The sequence below is a fragment of the Danio aesculapii genome, chromosome 22, assembly GCF_903798145.1.
Source record: "Danio aesculapii chromosome 22, fDanAes4.1, whole genome shotgun sequence".
Classification (NCBI taxonomy): Eukaryota; Metazoa; Chordata; class Actinopteri; order Cypriniformes; family Danionidae; genus Danio; species Danio aesculapii.
In genome coordinates, this window is record NC_079456.1 from 12,785,211 (window position 1) to 12,810,152 (window position 24,942).

At 32.8% G+C, this 24,942-nt stretch overlaps 1 protein-coding gene across 1 annotated transcript in view; it reads left to right on the plus strand.

Moving 5' to 3' along the window:
* Positions 1-24,942, plus strand: part of mgat5 (alpha-1,6-mannosylglycoprotein 6-beta-N-acetylglucosaminyltransferase) — a 112,024-nt gene that overhangs the window by 72,017 nt on the left and 15,065 nt on the right. The window contains exons 5-10 of the mRNA XM_056448423.1: positions 2,844-2,933; positions 6,883-6,954; positions 8,912-9,073; positions 13,966-14,135; positions 14,766-14,900; positions 16,890-17,023. Of these exons, the coding sequence (XP_056304398.1) occupies positions 2,844-2,933; positions 6,883-6,954; positions 8,912-9,073; positions 13,966-14,135; positions 14,766-14,900; positions 16,890-17,023 (763 nt within the window). The remainder of the gene's footprint in view (positions 1-2,843; positions 2,934-6,882; positions 6,955-8,911; positions 9,074-13,965; positions 14,136-14,765; positions 14,901-16,889; positions 17,024-24,942) is intronic.

Consider the following 24,942-nt stretch of genomic DNA (forward strand, 5'->3'; position numbering starts at 1 on the left):
ACACTGCATGCTTTTTATAGTCTTATCATTTAAATGACTTGATATAATTTATTGATAAACAAACATAATTTTATACTTTATTTTACAGTGTTTTCCCTATAAAAACCTTTTATGTTTTACATAAATCTTTCTCAAAAACTTAGATCAATGAGCATCTCTCATTATTATCATGCTGTAAATGACCCTTTTTACACACTGTTTTTATGTCTCTTTAAATGCAAATAAGTTGCTTCTCCCTACCCCTTTTCTTCCAGAAGAGGGACGAGCCTTTACAGCTTATGCCTCGGAGATTCCGGAAACAACAAATAAAGCATTTCATACATTTTATAGTCTTGATATTTTAATCTTAGATCGATAAGCAACTCTTTTATTATTACAATTCTGTAAGTTCTCCCTTTTAGGTAGAAGCAAAAACGCATTGTTTTCATGTGTCTCTTTATATTCAAATTAGCTGCTCTCACCCCCTTCCAGAAGAGGGTGGAGCCTCTACAGCTTGTGCCTCGAATACTCCAGAAACCGCTCATAAAACATTGCATTCATTTTATTCTTGTCATTTTAATCTCTTGATATTTAAATATATATATTATTAATATAATATAATATAAATAATAATATAATAAATAAGAAATATATATATATATATATATATATATATATATATATATATATATATATATATATATATATATATATATATATATATATATATATATATATATATATATAATTATTATTATTATTATTATTATTATTATTATTATTATTATTATTATTATTATTATTATTATTATTATTATTATTATTTATTTTTTTTATTTTTTTTTTTTTACTATTTTTTTCCCACAAAAACCATGTAAAATACTCCGCACATTCATCTGAATTGTTTTTTTGTCAAGTGCTGAATGCTTAAACATGTTGGTTTTTTTTTTTTAGAAACTTGGATTCATGTTTAGGTAGAAGCAAAAAAAACATTGTTTTTAGTTGCCTCTTAATATGCAAATGAAATGCTCCTGCCATGTAAAGCGAATCTTTACAGCTTGTGCCTTAAATACTCCAGAAACAACAAAACATGCATACATTTTATAGTCTTGTCATTTAAATCTCTTCATAAACACAATTTTATATATTTTTATAAAAAAAAAACTCCCACAAAAACAGTGTAAAATATTCTGCATATTCATCTGAGCTGTTTGTCATCAAGTGCTGACTGGTTCTCAGAAATCTTCGATTGATGAGCATCTCTTTTATTATTACAATTCTTTAAGTTCTCCTTTTTAGGTAGAAGCAAAAACGCATTGTTTTTATGTGTCTCTTTATATGCAAATTAGCTGCTCTCACCCTCTTTGTTCCAGAAGAGGGTGGAGCCTCTACAGCTTGTGCCTCGGATATATTCCAGAAACAGCAAATAGAACATTTCATACATTTTTATAATCTTGTCATTTAAATCTCTTGATATATAAACACAATTTTATATATTTTTTATACTATTTTTTTCCCCACAAAAACAGTGTAAAATATTCTGCATATTCATCGGAGCTGTTTTTTGTCAAGTGCTGACTGGTTAAAATATATTTTTCTCAGAAACTTGGATTGATGAGCAACTCTTTTATTATTACCATTCTTTAAGTTCTCATTTTTAGGTAGATAAAATGCATTGTTTTTATGTGCCTACTTATACGCAAATGAAAGCAGGAATCTTTACAGCTTGTGCCTCAGATACTCCAGAAACAACAAAACATACATACATTTTATAGTCTTGTCATTTAAATCTCTTGATATATAAACACAAGTCTATATATTTTTATACAATTTTCCCCACAAAAACAGTGTAAAATTTCCCTTTTTAGTTAGAAGCAGAAAGCACTGTTTTCATGTCTCTTTAAATGCAAATGAGTTGCCTCTCCCTACCCCTTTTCTTCCAGGAAGTGGGTGGAGCCTTTTGCCCCGTATATTTCAGAAACAACAAATAAAACATTGCATACATTTTATAGTTTTGTCATTTAAATCTCTTGATATATAAACACAAATTTATATATTTTTATGCTATTTTTCTCACAAAAACAGTGTAAAATATTCTGCATATTAATTTGAGCTGTTTGTCTTCAAGCTTTGACTGGTTATCAGAAATCTTCGATTGATGAGCAACTCTTTCATTATTCTTCAAGTTCTCAATTTAGGGAGAAGTAAAAACGCGTTGTTTTTATGTGTCTCTTTAAATGCAAATTAGCTGCTCCCGCCCTCTTTGTTCCAGAAGAGGGTGGAGCCTTTACTTTAGGGTGGATTCCAGCTTTACTCCCCCCCCCCCCCAAACTCGTAAAGCTGGAATCTTTATAGCTTGTGCCTCAGATACTCCAGAAACAACAAATAAATCATGCATACATTTCAAAGTCTGAACCTTTTAACCTAATCTCTTGATAAATGAGCATATTTTTTAACCTCAGAAACTATATTTTTCATAAACGTCTGAGCTGTTTGTCGTCAAGTGCTGACTGGTTAAAAACGCACAGAAGCTCAAATCAATGAGTGCTATCTGAACCACCCGCCACAATCAATAAACCCCTCTCCATCCTAGAGCGAGTGTTATTGTGAGAAGAAATCAGATACAGGAAGAGGAAACCGGCGTGTTCCTGAAGGTCAAGCTGATCTAAGAACTTCTAAAATGTCCTGCAAAACTCACAAATTTGACAGGAAATAAAACTGCGCTCTCGATTCACGGCTTCCTGTGTGTGCTTGATATTTTTTTTTTGTGTGTGTGGGTGGGTGTTCCTGAAGTTTGGTATCTGTCCTGACACTGTTCGATTTTCATGTGATTTTTAACAAATGTTTTTCTCCCTCGTTTTCAGTGGATGAAGGACATGTGGCGTTCGGACCCCTGCTACGGCAACTATGGTGTGGATGGGTCCACCTGCTCATTCTTCATTTATTTGAGTGAGGTAAGACAGCACCACAGTGTTTGACTAATGATCACAGGCCTGTGCTGAAAACTCACACAATGTAGCTTTTTCATCCAGGGTTATTATAGTTAATTATTACACTGCGCTCTGGAATACCTGATTCTGATTGGTCAATCACAACATTCTAAGATGATATTCCCTGATATGGAATCAAAGACTATGTGTGCTATTTAATTTCAAGCATCTTTCAGCATTTCTAAGAGTTCCTACTTAGATTTAGTAGCATGTTCTGAATACTCATAATATTGAATACTCATAATATTCAGGTCTGGACTCTGTGGAGGCCACTTCATGACTGTCTTTCTTATTTATCAGCTGTTTTTCTCTCCAAATATGATTTCATTGCATTATAGCAGTGTGTTTGGGATCATTATCATGCTGAAAAATACAATTATTACAAATAGGTGCTTTCTAGTAGGAATTAGATACTGAATTAAAACCTGTCTGTGCTTTTCAGCATTCACAATCCTTTCAATTCAGGCAATATTGACAACAGCTCTGGCAGAAATGCAGATCAAATCAAGATAGAAACTTTAGTGTTTTTAATCTGTTCTTTCATCTCTACGCCCCCAAAAACTCAACTAGGACCTGTATTTTCTGGTTATATTTTAGTAAATAGAATGATATGTAACATATAATGTCATTTTACCCTCCCTAAAGCAACAAATTTCTCTGGGGGCCTAAGGCTTTTGCGCAGTACTGTATATATTAACTAACCTTAAAGTTGATTTATTGATTCAAAGTTCCCTGATGGACCTGTTTTATTTTGTTCAGTTGTATATCGTATTGAGCATGTCAATGTTTTTCTGTGCTGTTGACTAGAAATGTTCACTAAATGTTGGTGACAACCCATACTTGCAAAGAAAACAACGAATAAGCTCACAAATTAAATAATGTGTATTAAAATGCAATTGCCCAGGGAAAAAGTATTAAACACACTTTCTAAACTTTGTACAAAAGCCTTCATAACGGCTCTGTGGAGAAATGAGTCAGGTGGGATTTTGGCCCATTATTAGCACAAACAGCCTTCTAAAGGTTCTGTAAGCATCTTCTTGGAGCTCTGATCTTTAGTTCTTTCTATAGATTCTTTCCAAATTGGATTCAAGTGGGTCAATTTAAAAGCTTTATTTTCTTTTTCTGAAACCAGTTGAGAGTTTCTTTGGCTGTGTGCTTATGATCATCGTCCACCCTGCTAGTTTTTTCTTTGGCATCCTGGTTGATTGCTGCAGATTTTTAATTAAGGTTTAGTTTTTCTCTCCTAATATGATTTCATTACATTAGCAGTGTGTTTGGGATCATTATCATGCTGAAAAATAATTATTACACATTAGGTGCTTCCTAGTAGGAATTAGATGATGAATTAAAACCTCTCTGTACTTTTTAGCTTTTACAATACCATCAATTCAGGCAATATTGACAACAGCTCTGGCAGAAATGCAGATCCAACCAAGATGGATAATCCAGTATTTTTAATTAATTCTTCCATCTTTTCTAAAACCAGTTGAGAGTTTCTTTGGCTGTGTGCTTATGATCATCGTCCACCTAGTGGTGGGCAAAGCGAGGCTTCGTGAAACACTGAAACAGTCGAAGCAAATGTGTCGAAGCTTCGAAACGTTTCGAACCAGACTCTACAGTGACACCTAGTGATCTTTTTTTATCTATTGCACTGAAACCGTTTCAGCAAAAAACCAGTACAGCAAATTGAGGTATTAAACCCCACTTTGTAGAGTTGAACCTTTAAGTTCAACTCTAAGTAAGCAGTCAGAGATCCTGACTTCCATGCAGGCATAGTGGGTTCCAATCCAGGCTGAAACAGCCATTTTGAATGGCTTAATATCAGTTTGAAATGCTCTGTTCTTGTATCGTTTTGTTTCAACATTTGTCTGACATCCGAATAAACACTTTGTGAATAAATATGTCTTGTTTTGGTCATAAAACAGGGTTGTTGCTAGATCAGAGACAGTGGTGGCCGGAAGTTAACAAGAATTATTTATATTCATTAAATTTCCCATTTATTATATTTTATTAACATCTACCCAAAACCTAAACCCAACCATCACAGTACTGTAAAAATATGAACTATGTACAGTGTTACAAAAATGATGCTAATATGATGGCGTATCCGCAGCTATATCCTATCTAGACTACACCATAAAACATTAACTATTAAAATTCATAAAATCATAATTTTGGAGTATTTGTACAAGTCGGGATTCGAACCCAAAAGCCTCTTTAAGCACAGTAACAACGTGCACACGCGCAGTCCACTAGGCTATCTGAGACAGAGGTGTTTCTGACCCTTTCAGTCAAACGCAGATTTGTCAGGTCTCAAAAGCTTCTGAAATGATTGATGCTTTGAACTGCTTTAATCACGTGACTAGGTGTTTCGAAACACTTTAGTCACGTGACATGGGTATTTCGGATCATGCTTCGGAACAGTGTTTCGAAACACTTGCGCTTCGGGATCTCGACACTTTCGAAACGTCAGTTTCAAGTAAGCCATCCCTACGTCCACCCTGCTGGTTTCGTCTTCGGCATCCTGGTTGAATGTTGCAGATTTTTAATCAAGAATTTCTCATTTTACCATTCATTCTACCTTCAATGATATGAAGTTTGCTGAAAAAAGCGTGTGTTAATTGTAGAACACATTTTTTGGTGAATATCAACTCATTTTAAAACTTAGTTAATAAAACAGTTTAGTTTTACCATTTAAAAATCTATTAAGGTGATATCGGGAGCACTTTTGGATTAGCTTAGCATAGATCATTGAATCGGATTAGACCGTTAGCATTTCGCTCAAAACGATCATTAAAAAAAGTTTCTATTTATTTTTCTTTTGTAGTTACATCATGTAATAAGACCAGCAGAAAATAAAAAGTTGCTATTATTTTTTTAGGCTGACTAGGAACTATACTCTTTTCGCCATAATTAATAAATTTGTTGTCGAACCATGGCTGCAGCAGGTGCAGTGATATTACACAATGTCTGAAAATAGTCCCGAGCAAGATACCTAGACAACAGCACTGAGTAATGTCATTGCTCCTGCTTTTCTTAAAGAATCAGCAGTTTTGAATGAATCATTTGAATGAATGATTCTGTACATTACATTGTAAGGCAGGAACTTGTTGCCACCTACTGGCGGTTTTAAAATAACGTTTATTTATCCACAACAGCCCAAAACAAAAAAGGTGATGTACCCACCTCCAAACTTCACTGTTAGCATGGTGTTCTTTGGGTGTGACTGTACTTTACTGTACTGTACTGTACTGTACTGTACTGTAACTGAGAGTTCAGTTACTTAAGTATGTTCTCCCAGAATTTCACAGGCTTGTCCAAATGCTGTGGAGCAAACCTTAAACAAGCAAGCTTCAACATGTTTTTCTTTCTTCAGAAATGCAGTCTTGTGTGGTGAGCATGAATACAGGCCATGGTAGTTGAGTGCATTACTTATCGGTTTCTTGAAAAGTGTTGTACCTGCTAATTCCAGGTCTTTCTGAAGCTCTCTATAAGTGATTCTCTTGGACATCTCTTCTGTTCATTTTCTTTACAATTCTGTCAGAAATGTTGACTATGCTGACTATGAAACAGCCAATAGAATGAATGGATATACCGTATTATTTAAGCACGACTGTGTGTGCATATGAGTGCCAGCATCTGAAATACGTTTTAAAGATCCAAACGCACACACAAACCATCGATATGGGGATTTGCATACATTTCCATACCAAGCATCTCTGTCTGTAGCAAGTGATGTGTAATTTGAATATTGATAAGGTGCTTCATTGAGTCGGGTGATATGTAAATAAACGTGCTTGGAAAAGCGACACGTAGTATGTTAACATGTGTGTGTTTTCACGCGCTGTGGGATTGTGCCTGATTATTAGCTCTGGTGGATGTTCACTCCAATGTTTTTTTGTGTGTGTGTTAGGTTGAAAACTGGTGCCCTCGTCTGCCGTGGAGGATCAAGAATATTGGAGATGAATTGGAAAGAAAAACACAGGTGTGTGTGTTTGTGTGTGTTTGTGTGTGTGTATGAGTGGGTTACAAAATAAAATATAAAAGAAAGTAGATTAGATTATTTTAACATAATTTATATAATATTGTCTTTTAATAATTAATTACAAATAAAATATAGATTTATTTTTTTCTACATTTTATAAAAATAGTTCTGTATTTTATTTAGTTATGCACGAAACATGCAAATATGTTCAAACATTATTTATATACGTCAATAAAAAGTTTACTTATGGTAATTTATTAAAAAGTAAATGATTATAATTACAATATTAATATATTATTTTTATATAAATTTTTATATAAATTTTAATTAATAAATTACCATAATTACAATATTAATATATTATTTATTAATTAGTTTTATTTGTAAGCCTATAATAAAGGATAATATATATTTCAAAAGGCGGCAACACCAAAGCTCCAAAAATGGCAATTTATTAAGTGAAAATGGCTGATACAAGGCGTGTAATGTTTCGAGCACACTGGCTCTTCATCAGACAGTGTTCATCATAGTATGTTGCGCCTTTTTATACACTTTCGGATCACATGATCTCACACATTCTCACAACAAGAAAATAGAGAAAATGCAGATTTATAAAATTATAATAAAATTATTTATTGAATATAATAAAGATTAAAATAAAGTTTTTTACATTATCGTAACATTATTTTATGTTCGTGATTGGTTGGATTGCTTTGTTGTTTGATTGTTAAATTAAAAGGATGAGAGAACAGAAACTTACTGTAAGAATAAACTTACGGAGCGGCGCATGTTGCGTCTGCGCAGCCGGTGCCTGAATGAAGCGCTTGCATCACTGACACAGCGCGCAGCCCTCCAGTATACGGACACTTCCAAAACAGCAGCACAAATGGGAAAAATCAATGCGTTGAGGATCTGTCCAATGTATTATTGAGCCTTTTCTCATTTAAAGTTTCAGGTAGGCCTACTTTGTGTGTGAAGAGCATGTAATAACCCTCTCTACTCCAGTGTTTTAAATGCGGTCTGCTGGTATAACAGACCCAGCGCAACATGATTTAAAAACGGCAATGATCTCCATGTTGCAGGTCAAAATGAACCCATTTACCGCAAAACTAAACGCATTTCTCCACCAATTATTTATATTAACAGGACAATTCTAGTCTTTAGTCTTGGAGAGAGTTTTTCGTGTTGTCATGAACGCGAAATGCAGTTTGAATTGTGAATGAATGGAGAATGATTGACAGGTGCAGCGTGGGAAGCGCTGAAGTGAACATTAATTTAAGCACTTGAATATTCATCTGTACTTCACATTAAACTATAAAATGGCTGCAGAACATTTCGGATATAGTAGGCCTACATGACAACTTTCTAGTGCCTTTTAATAGGCAACCTTCCTGGCTTTTATTAGCTTATAAATTACACGTATATAGCGCATGAGCAAGATCGGATTTGGATCGGTACCAGCTGGCCGATACCCGATCCAGCAAAAATATGCAGTATTGAACCGATATCCGATCCAGGTATCGGGATCGGTGCATCCCTACTAAACATAATAGTTTTAATAACTCATTTCTAATGATTTATTTATTTTATCTTTTATTTTTCAAGACACTTCTATACAGCTTAAAAAGACTTTTAAAGCCTTAACTAGGTTAATTAGGTTAACTAGGGGGGTTAGGGTAATTAGGCAAGTTATTGTATAACGATGGTTTGTTCTGTAGAAATAAAACAAATACTTTCTCCAGAAGAAAAAATATTATCAGACATACTGTGAAAATTTCCTTGCTCTGTTAAACATCACTTGGCAAATATTTTAAAAAGAAAAAACAATTCAAAGGGGCGCTAATAATTCTGACTTTGGTTTCTTTAATCTGAGAGAAACTAAACTAGAAATCATCACCTGAGTCTCCATCAGTCTGTTCTCAACTCACTTTAAATGTGTTGATTGTTTTTTGCACAGTTGGAGGTCCGCACAAGTTTTGACGAGTTGTATCGCGTGATGTTGCGGCGTGAGGAGTTTCGCTGGATGATGCTGCGGATCAAGCGGATGGAGGAGCCGTGGGTCAGCGCCGTTCGCTCGCTCGCCAACAAACAAAACCTCCACCACCGCAAACGCAAGAAGGTGAGGCTGAACATAAAACTGTGTAAAAAATGTATCATCTATGGTAATGTTGTCGTAATTGTAGTTTTAAAGGAACATTACACATTTTTGCAAAATCTACTCCTTTTTTAACAGTTGAACAGTTGAGTTTTACCATTTATGAATCCATTTGGCATCTTCTGGTCTGGCAGGAGCACTTTTAGCTTAGCATAGATCATTGATTTGGATTAGACCATTAGCATCTCAAAACATTCAAAATAAAAATGTAGGCAATTTTTCTATTTTAAGCTTGAGTCTTTTATTACATCATGTAATAAGATCAGCGGAAAATTAAAAGTTGCTATTATTTTTTTTAGGCTGGCTAGGAAATACACTCTCATTTTGCCATAATCCAAACCTGTCAACCCTTCTGTTTTTCCCTGGATTCTCACGTATTTTTACAAATCTATATATCTGAAGAGTGGCAATAAACATTAAAGAGCCGATCCTCCCTATACGCAACCCATATCACCGAACCACCGGGGGACCCTTGCTCTTAAATGTGAATCTGTTGTGTGATTTTATTTAATTTAGGCATGAAATCACGTTGAAATATATATATAAAAATGGCGTGATTCCCTTCCTTTCCATTATAGGTGCCGTCGCTTCTCCTATGCAATCCTCAAAACAGTCATTTCATGTAGCGGTGCATGACTGTCAGACATGCTCTATAGTGATAAATAGACGCTGTTTCCCAAATGGATTCTGTACATGCGATTTTGAAGCTGAGCGAAAGTGGACACTCTGGGTTTTGGGTGCATGTTTGAACATACACATGTAGTAGTAGTAGTAGTAGTAGTAATAATAATAATAATAATAATATTAATAATAATAGTTATAGTAGTAGTAATAATTACAACATCTAAACATGTCAATCTTGGTGGGTTTTCTTTTAAACTACAAATCTTAGTTTTAACTTCCTCTGTAATATCAGCAAAACAAGACGCTGAACACAGAAGTAATATATGACTAAATGATTGATGAAATCCTGTCTCTGTTTATTTATATGCATTGAAACACAACCTTTTGACTTTACAATATACTGGCATTGAACAAGTGAAGGTTCCGAGAAGGGGTGGGGATATTGACAGACTTTTATTACAGAGTGTAACGTTTTAACTTTACACATTGAATACTTCTCTGAGAGGTCTAAATTTTGATTTTGATTTGAAATATTTTTTGTATTAATATATCTTATACTGTCATATGTATACTAAATATATGTGTATATATTTTTTCTCCCCGGTTCACTGGCCTGTTAATTGATGTGATCATTTTTTGCAGGTATGATGTGTTATATTTATACACTGAATACTCTGTCTCGGAGGAAGTTAAAATTTGTATTTGTTTTTTTTTAAAAAAGCACATTTCTGTTTCTTGTTTTCTTTTAAACGCAATCAATTTTGTCTTAAATTTATTATTAACAAAATGTTAGGGAAGCAATTGAATACTTTCATTATAGATCTCTGGATTTTTAAAGTGACACCTCTGTTATTTAATGAAATCAAATGAAAAATCTAAATGAGAGATTCACCCGCTGCTCTTTAATCAGAATGTTTAAGTTATACAGTGAAGAAAAAGTTAATGTTAGGCCTTATTTTCACATCCCAATGTTGACAGATATGCCGTAATCATCAATAAATTTGTTGCCGAACCATGGCTGCAGCAGAAAATAGTCCTGAGCAAGATAACTAGACAACAGCACTGCGTAATATCATTGCTCATGCTTTTCTTAAAGAATCGGCTGTCTTGAATGAATCATTTATATGAATGATTCCATACGTTATATTGCAAGACAGGAACTTGTTGCCACCTACTGGCGGTTTTAATATAACATTTATTCATCCACAACCGGCTAAAAACCTGCTATATAACAGTACAAAAACACACTCCGCAAAATATTGTTTGACTATCCTAATCAAAAAAGGTCTGATTGTTGCATTTGATACTGATTCTCCACGTCGTTCTATAATAATGCAGTCAGTGTTCCCGCCATTTTCCTCAATGAATAATTCACACAAATGCAGATGGACACCGTTTCCCATGAGCCTCTTTGCCTTTTTCTGTCACCTGCTGCCGAGCGGCGCAGCGGGGCCTGAAACCACACACACACACTTCCCTCTAGAGATTGCCTCGTGTCAAGCCTCAAATACCCTCAGTTGTTTAGAGCTTAAAGCATGTCACGGTTACCCATAATCCTCTGCTGATACTTATCCAGCACACAAATGTGACTCTGGAGATGTTGTTCAACACAATAACCCTGAAACTAATGCTGTAAATGAAAAATATAAGACCCAATTAATCTGCTTTTGACTTGATAGAGAATTTAAGACACACTGTCTTTTCTTAAGATGTCACCAAAGTCACATTTACCCAGAATGCAAAAGTCTCTTTCTTTTTACTTCTTTGCAGTACATGTATTAAACTGATCATCAGAAATCATGTGATGTTTTAGACAATATAAAATTTTACGGGATCAGACCTTTTAAGTAGGACTTAATGTGATAAACTGTTTGTTATAAAAATAAAAGTGCAATGCAATATTTGCGTTTTTGGTTAATTATGTAGCTTGACCTGACAAAAGTTGTATTGTCAATCCCAGTTGTAAGAACAACAAATAATAACTTGACTTCTAGTTGGTCATTTGGAAAAGTGGCAGAAGGTAGATTTTTTTATTTATTTTTTAACCATGAATCATCTGTTGAACTCCATCCCAATCATCACAAATACTGCTGAATGCCTATTCTCATAGAAATCAGTCAAGTTTGGTGAAGGATAAATCATGGTTTGGGGTTACATTCAGTATGGGGGCATGTGAGAGATCTACAGAGTGGATGGCAACATCAACAGCCTGAGGTATCAAGACATTTGTGCTTCCCATTACATTTACAAACCATAGGAGAGGGCAAATTCTTCAGCAGGATAGTGCTCCTTCTCATACTTCAGCCTCCACATCAAAGTTCCTGAAAGCAAACATTATTGAGCATGTCTGGGGTAAGATGGAGGAGGAAGCATTGAAGATGAATCCATAGACCATTTATGAACTCTGGGAGTCCTGCAGGAACACTTTTTTTGCCACTCCAGATGACTTATTAATAAGTTATTTGAGTCATTGCAGAGATGTATGGATGCAGTCCTCCAAGCTCATAGGAGTCATACACAATATTCATTATTTTCCCACTGCATCATGACTTTATATTCTATACTGTACAGTATTTCTGTTAATTGACAAGACTTTTGTCTAAGCAATCTCAGACCTTGCTGTCATAATTAAATCATTATAAATCATGACATGATCATATTTTATTTTGGTATAATAAGTGTAGTCTAGAGGCCTTTGCCTTTCATATAAGCCACTTCTGATATCAAATGATCAATTTGAAGTCAAGTTACTATTTGTTGTTCCTAAAACTTGGATAGGCGACAAGACTTTTATCAGACAGTGTAAAGTAATATTTTTGGAAAACTATGTAATTTGTGTAATATATCTTTGTAATATGTCTTATTATTAACAAACATAAAAATTACACTTATTTTTTAGATTTTATTTTGTTATGTAATTGATAGTGCATTCACTATATATATATATATATATATATATATATATATATATATATATATATATATATATATATATATATATATATATATATATATATACACATACATACATACATACATACATACATACATACATACATACATACATACTAATGGTATTTTAAATACAAGACACCTTCAGTTGAAGATGAGGTTTATTATTTTGGTTATTTGTTGTTGCAAATACTTTTTTGCTAAATGTTTTATGGAAAAATGAGTATTATATTTAAACAAGGATTGTCAAATGAACGTTAAGTATCATTGTGTATGTTTACATGGGCAACAATACTTTAATGCGATTTTAATATGATTAAAACAATACTCTGATTGAGAGTCACCATGTAAACAGCAATTTTTGATTACCTTAAAGCGAATAAAGTCATAACTGAACTAAACAGAAATGGAATTAAGACGTGGAGTATGCAGATATTAGTGACATTACTGACAAACTATTACCGTTATTTGGGAGTTTTCCTCTGTGTAGGAGAAGGGACTTTTCGCCATATTTTCAGACAGGATCCACAAAGGCGGCTGTCAGTAAAGGACCGTACAGACACACACACACACACACACACACACACACACACACACACACACACACACACACACACACACACACACACACACACCACACATCGTGAAATGAGGAAGTTTTTTTTTTTTTTTCTTTTCATTTGGCCTGCGTTATTAAATTCAATGACACTCTTGCCAGTTTTTACTCATTATTTGCGTCTAATACCCCAGTTTGTCACGGCGTATGAATGAAACGTTCATGAGTTAAAGTGAAACTGCCGAACATCAGTTAAAGTCAGACATCCTGCTGATTTGATTCAGAAGGGCACTTGTTTGTCAGACGGCTCACCGGTCAGGTATACATCCGCGCTAAAATATCAAGGTGAAAGTCATCATAGCTTGCGTAGAATTGACCTAGCTCCCAATCCAACTTTTAGAATAGATTAACAGCAATATATTTTAATCACGAGATAAGAGTCTCCCGTTAACGCAGCACGTTAACGCCGATAACGGCCCACCACTAATATATATATTTAATTATTTGTGTATATATATATTTAATTATTTATATATATATATATATGTGTGTGTGTGTGTGCGTGTGTGTGTATATATATATATAATGCATACAAACCTGCATACATGCATACAATTTATTTATTTAATTTTTTTTTATCAAAAAATTGTTTTCTTTGTTAAAAATTATTATATGGTATGTTTAAAAACAGATAGAAGATTGAATAGTTGTGTTTTGTTTCCAGATCCTGGTTCACTTGGGTCTGCTGACAAAGGAGTCTGGTTTTAAGATAGCGGAGAATGCGTTCAGCGGCGGTCCTCTGGGTGAGCTGGTGCAGTGGAGTGACCTCATCACCACTCTCTACCTGCTGGGACACGACATCCGCATCTCAGCCTCCCTCGCTGAGCTCAAAGAGTTAGTCCTGCACATCATACACACTCCCTACACACTATACTGAAACATCTGAAACCATACGATACGACGCAACCTTTCTGCAGTATCTACAGTTGAAGTCAAAATTATTAGCCCTCCTGTACATTTTTTTCCCCAATTTCTGTTTAATGGACTGATTTATTTTCTCTTTGCCATGATGACAGTAAATAATATTTGACTAGATATTTTTCAAGACACTTCTATACAGCTTAAAGTGACATTTAAAGGCTTAACTAGGTTAATTAGGTTAACTAGGCAGGTTAGGGTAATTATTGTTATTGTATAACGATGGTTTGTTCTGTAGACTATCGAAAAAATATAGCTTAAAGGGGCTAATAATTTTGACCTTAAAATGGCTTTTAAAAAATTTAAAACTGCTTTTATTCTAGCTGATATAAAACAAATAAGACTTTCTCCAGAAGAAAAAATATTATCAGACATACTGTGTAAATTTCCTTGCTCTGTTAAACATCATTTGGAAAATATTTAAAAAAGAAAAAACAATTCAAAGGGGTTTTAATAATTCTGACATCAACTGTATTTGTACCAACAAAACATATCCAGGCTCCAGATAAAATGTGCATTAACTGGGCTAACTGTGTCTGTCCACAGGATCATGAAGAAGGTGATGGACAATAAATCCAGCTGCCCGACTAAAGGAGATAAAGTGGTGGAGCTGATTTACATTGACATCGTGGGGCTGGCGCAGTTCAAGAAGACCCTCGGCCCGTCCTGGGTCCATTATCAGTAAGTGCAGAAATGTTTTAGTTATGAGCCCACGGATGTGAGCGGACTTTTGCGTTTTCTTTCACTTCCTCTCAGAAACGTGAGCTGAGTGGACAGTATTGAGCGTGTAAAGCCGTTTTAAATGAGTCTGAAACGGATCTGCTGATTGGATCTCCAACTTCAGGCTTTTCTTTTGGCTTATCTTGATCTTAGCGGAGTGAATTTGAGCTCATATTCTAGTCAGGATCAGGTTTATTCAGTAATCAGTGGCGTCTGGACGGATGTGACCCGTTTTCTGTGGTCAGTCTTTGTTTATGTTAGTTAGCTAAAGCCTTCTGACAAGAGATTTGTCAAATGTTATGTAAATGATGTATGTAATGATATATATTTTTATGTATGTGGTTTTATAGTTATTATATTTAATTTTTTTAATTTATGCCTTAGTTGCAGTTGAAGTCAGAATTATTAGCCCCCCTGAATTATTAGCCCCCCTGTTTATTTTATTTTTTCCCAATTTCTGTTTAATGGAGAAGATTTTTTCAACACATTTCTAAACATAATAGATTTAATAACTCATTTCTAATAACTGATTTATTTTATCTTTGTCATGATGACAGTAAATAATATTTGACTAGATATTTTTAAGACACTTCTATACAGCTTAAAGTGACATTTAAAGGATTAACTAGGTTAATTAGATTAACTATGCAGGTTTGGGTAGTTAGGCAATTTATTTTAAAATGATGGTTTGTTCTGTGGACTATCGAAAAATTATAGCTTAAAGGGGCTAATAATATTGACTGTAAAATTGTTTTACAAAATTTAACATGGTTTTCATTCTAGGCGAAATAAAACAAATAAGAATAAATAACAAAGAATAAAAAAAATATTATCAGACATACTGTGAAAGATTCCTTGCCCTGTTAAACATCATTTGGGAAATATTTAAAACAGAAAAAAAACTAAAAATAAAATAAAATTAGTATTATTATTATTATTATTATTATTATTATTATTATTATCACATTTTTCTATAAAAAATGGAACCATTTATTTTAGTTACTTATTGACCATATTCTCATAAATGTATGTAATAGTCAATTAATATGTCTAATGATAAGCAGTTATTAATGTAATTAATAATAATAAACAAACCATTTACTTTTGATTAAATATATTTTAAAGTTTTTATACACATTTAATTATTTGTTAATTATTGCTCTCAGTAATAGACATTTGTTTCCTTATTTCCCTATTCATTTATTCATGTAATTATTTTTATTGATCTGTCTTGTTTTTGATTATGCAAATGTGAGCCCTAGTCAACATCAGAATGTTTTTGTGTATTATTTTACGTTTATATTACAAAATATCATATATATATCATAATATTTAAGTGTTGTTTTGCTACATTTGTTTTTGAACATCAAATATTACGCGTTAAGTTAATAATCTGGTAAAAATACAACACACTTTTGCCAGTTTGACCGTTTGACCTTTGTTTTTTGAATTACAGCCAATCAACAACGGTTAATATCAAAGCATCGTATTTGTTTATTCAATAATTTTAGCAACAAATCACTTTTTTCTTTCCAATGCTACACTCAAAAAATAGTTTGGCTAGTTTTTCAAACTACTAATTTAAAATGAGTGAAACAACACTATCCTTGAGGTTTTTTATGAACAGCATAATTATTTAGTGTACGATCTACTTAAATTTCAAAAACAATTAATTGGGGCAACATTAAGGAATTGTGTGCACTCAAAAAAATTATGTTAGCTGTTTGTTCAATCTACTTATTTAAAATGAGCTGAAATGACCCAATTCCTTGCGACAACTTAATTATTTTATGTTCAATTAATTTTAATTTATAAAAACTAAGAAGTCTACTTAAATCCTTCATGTTTTCCCAACACAAAAAGCAATTGTGTGGAACCCAGCATTTTTGACAATGTATCAGCCGTATCTCTCGTCCTCATCTGGTGTTGTCGGCCTCTGTTGTGTTTCAGGTGTATGCTGCGTGTGCTGGACTCATTCGGGACAGAGCCGGAGTTCAATCACGCTCACTACGCCCAGTCCAAAGGCCACAAGACTCCATGGGGCAAGTGGAACTTGAACCCGCAGCAGTTCAACACCATGTTTCGTAAGTGTGCTTGAGAGAGGCTTTTCATACGTGTGTATAAATGTGTGTGTGTTCCCCCCTGCTTTACCCTCTGGACATGGAAACGTGATCAGGGGGTTTTGGGGTTTTTTCGGGTGGCGTCTCTGATCGTCTCGGCCTCTGAATGGCTCTTTTGTTTACTAACAGACTTTGACATTCTCATAAAACTCGCGGCTCTCCAAGCAGAACTGCTCTTATTTCCGATTCCAGAACAGAGATTGTTTTCACTGAGACGCGGGTTCCACTGAACAACATGTTCGAGTGTTTCCGTCGGGCTAAAATCTCTTGCTAATCAACTTACGTGAAATGATCAATATTTAGTTTGGTGGAGAATCGAAAAAATTGCCATAAATTAGCAGGTTCCCTATTTTGTGATATATTTACATATTTTTCCACATTTATTTATGCCTTTGAAGTGCATTATGGGATCTTGATCTTTTTTCCAACAACTTTTAACCTTGAAAAGATTAAAAAAGTAACTATTTTTAATAGTTGAAAGTAATATATTGTCTGGGTTGGTGTTTTATAATGCGATACAAAAATCTTGTAATAAGCTGCCAGTACATTTTCGGTTACTTTACAGATTTACTTCTTTATATATTGTTTTTTTTTTATACATTATTAAGAAAAAAAAACAGTTTAGGGTTGTTATTATGATCATTACCTCTAACCTGCATACATTTGGGTGATAAATCCATCAGTTTAAAGTTGTTGATGCAAGATTTATAGACATGGTTACTGTATATTCTCATAGGATGTACAGAACTCTTATTGTTCAGATATCCAGATTACATTCCATGGCACCTTTAAAGCACTACATTTTTGAAGTGCAAGCAAAGTGCATTTGCTTTTATTGTGTGGAACAAACATCATCAGCAACACTAACCAAACTCATCCAGGCCTCTATGGAGCCAGATCAGTCTCAAAAATAATACATCTAAAAAAATATATATTCCATGCATGCACAGCACAATTTGCATTAACAAAATCTAATTTGTGAGGTCAAAACATGATTCTTTCCGGCAAATTACCATTATTGTTACAACTTCTCTTTCCGGAAAATTGCCAGAACGAATTAACCGGTATTTTCAAAAATTGCCCGTTCACACATGATTCCTTTCTGAAAAATTGCCGGTAATTTTCTGGAGAGGTCTGTATGTGTGAAAGGGACTATTATTTCAAACTACTGAAGTGTCTTTAAAAGTTACTTTGTCAAACTGTTGAGTTGAATATTCAACATTAAAAGTGGACAGAGCAGAGATCAATGTCATTTTTTACAGTATAGTATATACTGTATTTACTAAAGTTTAAATTAATCTTGTAAATAAAATGGTAATAATGCAAAACTTTTTTTAACTGCAAGAAATCTAAAATAAAAACTATTTTTTAATTAAAAAGAGCTTTTTTATTAATGTAAATGTGAAAAATATTGTATTGTAGGGTTTAAAATAATGTTCTTTTTACTATAGAGGGTTAGGGTTTATTTTCTCATAATTATACTTTGCTTTAATGGTTCTTTTTAGTTATGTTTTATTGCAAACTATTAAAAATAAAAAAGTTAAAGACTAAAAATAAATATGTTTTAGGTACAAGGTTTTTGTACAAGACAATAAAATGTAAAAAATTATGAAAATTTTCATTCTAAACAGTTGACCTAAATAAGAAATAAATGTTTGTTTACTTTTCGATTATGATTAAGATTTCTTACTATTTTCAAATAGTCTGAGTTTTTGTCTGCGTGTGTGTGTATATATGTGTGTATGCATGTATGTATGCATGTATGCATGTATGTATGTATGTATGTATGTATGTATGTATGTATGTATGTATGTGCAGACTAACAGCAACTGCAGACTATCAGCTTTAATTTGAGGGTTTTTACATCCAAATCAGGTGAATGGTATAGGAATTACAACAGTTTGCATATGTGCCTCCCACTTGTTAAGGGACCAAAAATAATTGGACAGAATAATAATAATAAATAAAACTTTCAGTTTTTTAATACTTGATTGCAAATCCTTTCCAGCCAATTGTAGCCTGAAGTCTAGAACACACAGACATCATCAGATGCTGGGTTTCATACCTGGTGGTGCTCTGTGAGGCCTCTACAGCTACTGTCTTCAGTTCCTTCTTATTCTTGAGGCATTTTCCCTTCAGCTTTGTCTTCAGCAAGTGAAATACAAGCTCAATCGGATTCAGGTTTGGGGATTGACTTGGCCATTACATAACATTCCACTTCTTTCCCTTCAAAAAGTCTTTGGTTGCTTTTCCAGTGTGCTTTGGTCATTGTCCATTTGCTCTGTGAAGCGCCATCCAAAGAGTTCTGAAGCATTTGGCTGAATATGAGCAGATAATAAAACACATAGAGCCAAAAATGTAAGAATTGTGTCGATGTCCCAGTATTTATGGACCTGACCATATATATGACCCTGGACCACAAATGTTTTTTTTTTTTATATGTTGCTTGGGTATGTTTGTGGGGGAAAAATACCCAATACAAAATACCAAAAAACATTGTGAGAGTCAAAATTAAAAAAAGATCTATTTAGGCAAAAAAAAAAGGTCATTAGAATAATACATAAAGAAATTTTGTACATTTCCTTCTGTAAGTTTATCAAAAAACATCATTGCTAAGAACTTAATTTAAACAACTTTAAGAGTGATTTTTCTCAATATTTCACTTTTTTTGGACACTCAAATTCCAGATTTTCCAATAATAAAAATCGACATATACTTTAATCACCTAAAAAACATATTATTGACGATAATTACCTAAGGAAACATCAGTAAGTGGAACAAAAATAATAAAACAGCTGCTGAATTATTCCAGGACCTTAATAGGGTCCTGAAAACCTCAGTTTTGCGGTTTCCTCATCTGATACGTGTGGGAAGAGCTATGAACAAAAGCAACGTCAGGACGGCCGACACCAGGACATTTAATCATAAAGGAAACAGGGGCACATCATTCTGATCTGTCATACACACAATATATGAGGTCGAAAGATGTTTATCAGCTGCCTTTTGTCCTGAAATGAGAGACCGCAGTATATTGTAGGATGCGGCAGGGTGAAGAGCTTTGATTGACAGCCTCATAAATACACACGCGTGCACACAAATGTAGGTTATTCTATAATCGCAGATACATTTGCATTTCTGAAAGTACTCTATAATATATTGACATTATTATGCCATGTAGAAGTGCGCTTACTTTTGCGATTTGCTTTAGAATTTCTGATTTAGATTAGAAATTCTGATTCAGCATTAAAAATAAGTATAATATAATAGGAAAGTCTCAGTTTGCAACATCAAGCAGCATAACGAGCTGTTTTTTAACGTCTAGAAATCAACGGAAGGGAATAAAACCGGAACCCTCGAGCCAAAAAGATTTCAATGACTTTGCCTCTTTATACGTGAAAGAATAGGGTCAATAATTTCCACCTTTTTCCATGTCTCATGATGCTATGTTCTCAAACCTCGTAAGTGCAGCTCATAATTAAAGACACAGTAGATGCGTGTGAAAAAAAGTGGATTGTTTTAAATGAAGGCAAAAGCAAGTAACATCCTTTTTATTAACGAAGACCAAAAATATATTACTCGTCAACTCTGTTATGTTTGTCTGTGACCGAATTAACTATTTTAAATGTTATAATCAAAGTTCCAACTTGCTAGCATAAATGCTAACGGTGCTAATGGAAAAGGAGAATAAAAATCAGCTTTACGTTTGATAATGGGTTAACAGTGTTGACGTATTCGGCAAAAACTTTCGCTAAAAGTAATTCTTTCTCGTTTTGTATTGTAAATATGTTATTAATTGTAATAATTCAGTCCTTTTCAAACACGTCGCTTCTATTTTCTTACTTTTAACAAACAAAGTTGCTTCTTACAGTATTGTTTGTCAACTCAGTTACAATGAACACGCATGACAGTATGCTTGTTTATTTAACAGGGACAATACACCTGATGTTGTTATACAAATGCAAGCGATGCCGCGTACATAGGACATATAGCATGAAGCTCATTTGCAGCCCTTGTCCCTGGTTAGGCTTTACGTAATAAAATAACAAACAAAAAAAATCAACAATTAAATACAACAAACATGTAGATATAGATTTACAGAGCCACAAACATATCAATAATAAATTAGTTTAATTTTACACCAAAAATCCCACTTGCTAGCATTAATGCTAACAGTACATAGCACTTATAATATCCTGATCATTTCATGAAACTTACATACTTTTGGAAGACAAAAATGTCAAGTATTTAAGTGTATATTATGGTAACAGAGTTGAGCCAAGATTTGTAGACACATTTTTAGATGAAAGACAAATTTAGGATAAAATAAAATATATATTTTAAACAATTTCATGTTGTAGATTTAAAAAAAAAAAAAAAAAAAAAACACTATTTAGAGCTTTTATTTGGATAATTTCCTGTAACGTACATACTCGTGTGATAAATCCATCAGTTCAAATGTCAGATATTTAAATGTATATTATGTTAACAGAGTTGACGCAAGATTTATCGACACATTTTTAAACAATTTAATGTTGTAGATTTATAAAAGTGACTATTTAGGGCTCTTATTTCACTTCCTGTAACTTGCATACCTGCGGATGATAAATCCATCAGTTTAAATGTCCAATATTTAAATGTATATTATAGTAACAGAGTTGACGCAAGATTTAGAGAAACATTTTTTAAGGTAATAGATATTTTTAAGCAGTTTAACGATTTATAAAAGTGACCACTTAGGGGTTTTATTTTGATCATTACCTGTAACTTGCATACTTGTGGGTGATAAATCCATGATTTAAATGTCAAATATTTAAATGTATAGTATGGTAACAGAGTTGACGCAAGATTTAGAGGCACATTTTTTAAAGATAATAACATGTAAACAATTTAATGTTGTAGACTTAAATGTGACTATTTATGACTTTTATTTTGATAATTTCCTGTAGCTTACATAATTGCAAGAGATAAATCCGTCTGTTAAGGTAAAATATATTTTTAAGTAGTTTAACAATATAGATTTATAAAAGTGACTATTTAGGGCTTTTATTATGAGCATTTCCTGATAAATCTATTAGTTTAAATGTAAAATATTTCAATGTATATTAAAGTAACAGAGTAGATGCAAGATTTAGAGACACAATTTTTAAGATAAATTTATTTTAAACAATTTTATTCCGCAGCTTTATAAAAGTGAATATTTAGGGCTTTTACTATGACAATTTCCTGTAACTTGCATAAATGCGGGTGATAAATCTATCAGTTTAAATGGCAAATATTTAATTGTATATTATGGTAACAGAGTTGACGCAAGATTTAGAGAAACATTTTTTAAGGTAATAGATATTTTTAAGCTGTTTAACGATTTATAAAAGTGACCACTTAGGGGTTTTATTTTGATCATTACCTGTAACTTGCATACTTGTGGGTGATAAATCCATGATTTAAATGTCAAATATTTAAATGTATAGTATGGTAACAGAGTTGACGCAAGATTTAGAGGCACATTTTTTAAAGATAATAACATGTAAACAATTTAATGTTGTAGACTTAAATGTGACTATTTATGACTTTTATTTTGATAATTTCCTGTAGCTTACATAATTGCAGGAGATAAATCCGTCTGTTTTTAAGGTAAAATATATTTTTAAGTAGATTAACATTATAGATTTATAAAAGTGACTATTTAGGGCTTTTATTATGAGCATTTCCTGATAAATCTATTAGTTTAAATGTAAAATATTTCAATGTATGTTAAAGTAACAGAGTAGATGCAAGATTTAGAGACACAATTTTTAAGGTAAAATCTATTTTTAAGTAGTTTAACATTATAGATTTATAAAAGTGTCTATTTAGGGCTTTTATTATGATCATTACCTTATAAATCTATTAGCTTAAATGTAAAATATTTCAATGTATATTAAAGGTTAACAGAGTATTAACAGAGTAGATGCAAGATTTAGAGACACAATTTTTAAGATAAATTTATTTTAAACCATTTTATGCTGCAGATTTATAAAAGTGGATATTTAGGGCTTTTACTATGACAATTTCCTGTAACTTTCATATATGCGGGTGATAAATCTATTAGTTTAAATGTCAAATATTTAATTGTATAGTATGGTAACAGTTGACTCAAGATTTAGAGATATTTTTTGGGGTAAAATATATTTTTAAACAGATTAATGTTGTAGAATTTGAAAAAATGACTTTTAATTGTTGTTATTGTGACTATTTCCTGATAAATCCATCAGTTTAAATGGCAAATATTTAAATGTATATTAAAGTAACAGAGTTGACACAAGATTTATAGTCACAAGTTTTTTGTTTTGTTTTTTTTTTTTTTTAGATAAAAACAATTTAATGTTGCAGATTTATGAAAGTGATTATTTGAGCTTTATTTTGATCATTTCCTGTAACTTATAAACTTGTTAGAAATAAATCCATCAGTTTAAATGTCAAAAATCTCAGTGTATATTATGGTAACAGAGTTGACGCAAGATTCATAGACGCATTTTTTAAGTAATAGATATTTTTAAGCAGTTTAAAGTTCTAGATTTATAAAATTGAACATTAGGGCTGTTATTATGATAATTTCCTGATAAATCCATCAGTTTAAATGTAAACTTTTTAAATGTATATTATGGTAACAGAGTTGACGGAAGATTTAGAGACACAATTTTTAAGATAAAGTTATTTTAAACAATTTAATGTTGCAGATTTATAAAAGTGAATATTTAGAGCTTTTATTATGATCATTTCCTGTAACTTACATACATGTGGTTGATAAATCTATCAGTTTAAATGGCAAATATTTAAATGTATATTATGGTAACAGAGTTGACGCAAGATTTATGGACTTTTTTTTTTTTTTAAGATTTAACATTGTAGATTTATTAAAGTGACTATTTAGGGCTCTAATTATGATCATTTCCTGTAACTTGATAAATCCATCAGTTTGTCAAATATTTCAATGTATAGTATGGTAACAGAGTTGACACAAGATTTAGAGACAATTTAGACATTATTTATTCACACATACAGATATTTATTTATATTTTTAAAAAACTTAATGTTGTAGAATTAGAAAAATGGCTTTTTATTGCTGTTATTATGATGATTTCCTGATAAATCCATCAGTTTAAATAGCAAGTATTTAAATGTATATTATGGTAACAAAGTTGACGCTAGATTTATAAACAATTTAACATTGTAGATTTTAAAAAGTGACTATTTAGGGCTCTTATTAATATATGAAATGAAATGGTTCCAAAATAAAAGTTCAACCAAATGTTTTATTTACACAATGATGCATAGTGGAAATAAATACGACTATAATTATAATACAATAATAGTAAATACAATTATAAAACTAATTCGGACAACAAAAGATCATAATTTTCAGCTATATATGAGACACTTTTATTATTCTTGCAGAAATAGATTATATTGTTCCAGCCTGTAGTTATCCATAACAATAAGTGGCAGTTTATTAATACTAATTAAAAACGTAATCCATTTGTAAAAAGCTGAAGTCTTTAAGCAGCTAATGTACCTGGAGTCACTGAATCAGCCGTATGATGCAACTGGCTCGCAATATTTACAGTGCAGGTTTACTGAATGGCTGTATTTTGCTGCTGCGTCTGAATCTCGTGGTTGACAGACGGACAGGCTGGCTTTCATGTCGGTCTGCTGTTTGCTGTCAGCGCTCGTGTTCGTGGTGCTTTAGAGGCCTGTGGACACACGGAGAGGTCAATTACACTCTCCTGTCGAGGCTTCGGCTGCTCCAGATCAAACAGCGGGAGAGAAGAAACACAATCGCACTCACAAACACTGGCGAGCCAACAGGATTGTGGTTCAGTTGAAAAACGTAACATCAAACATGG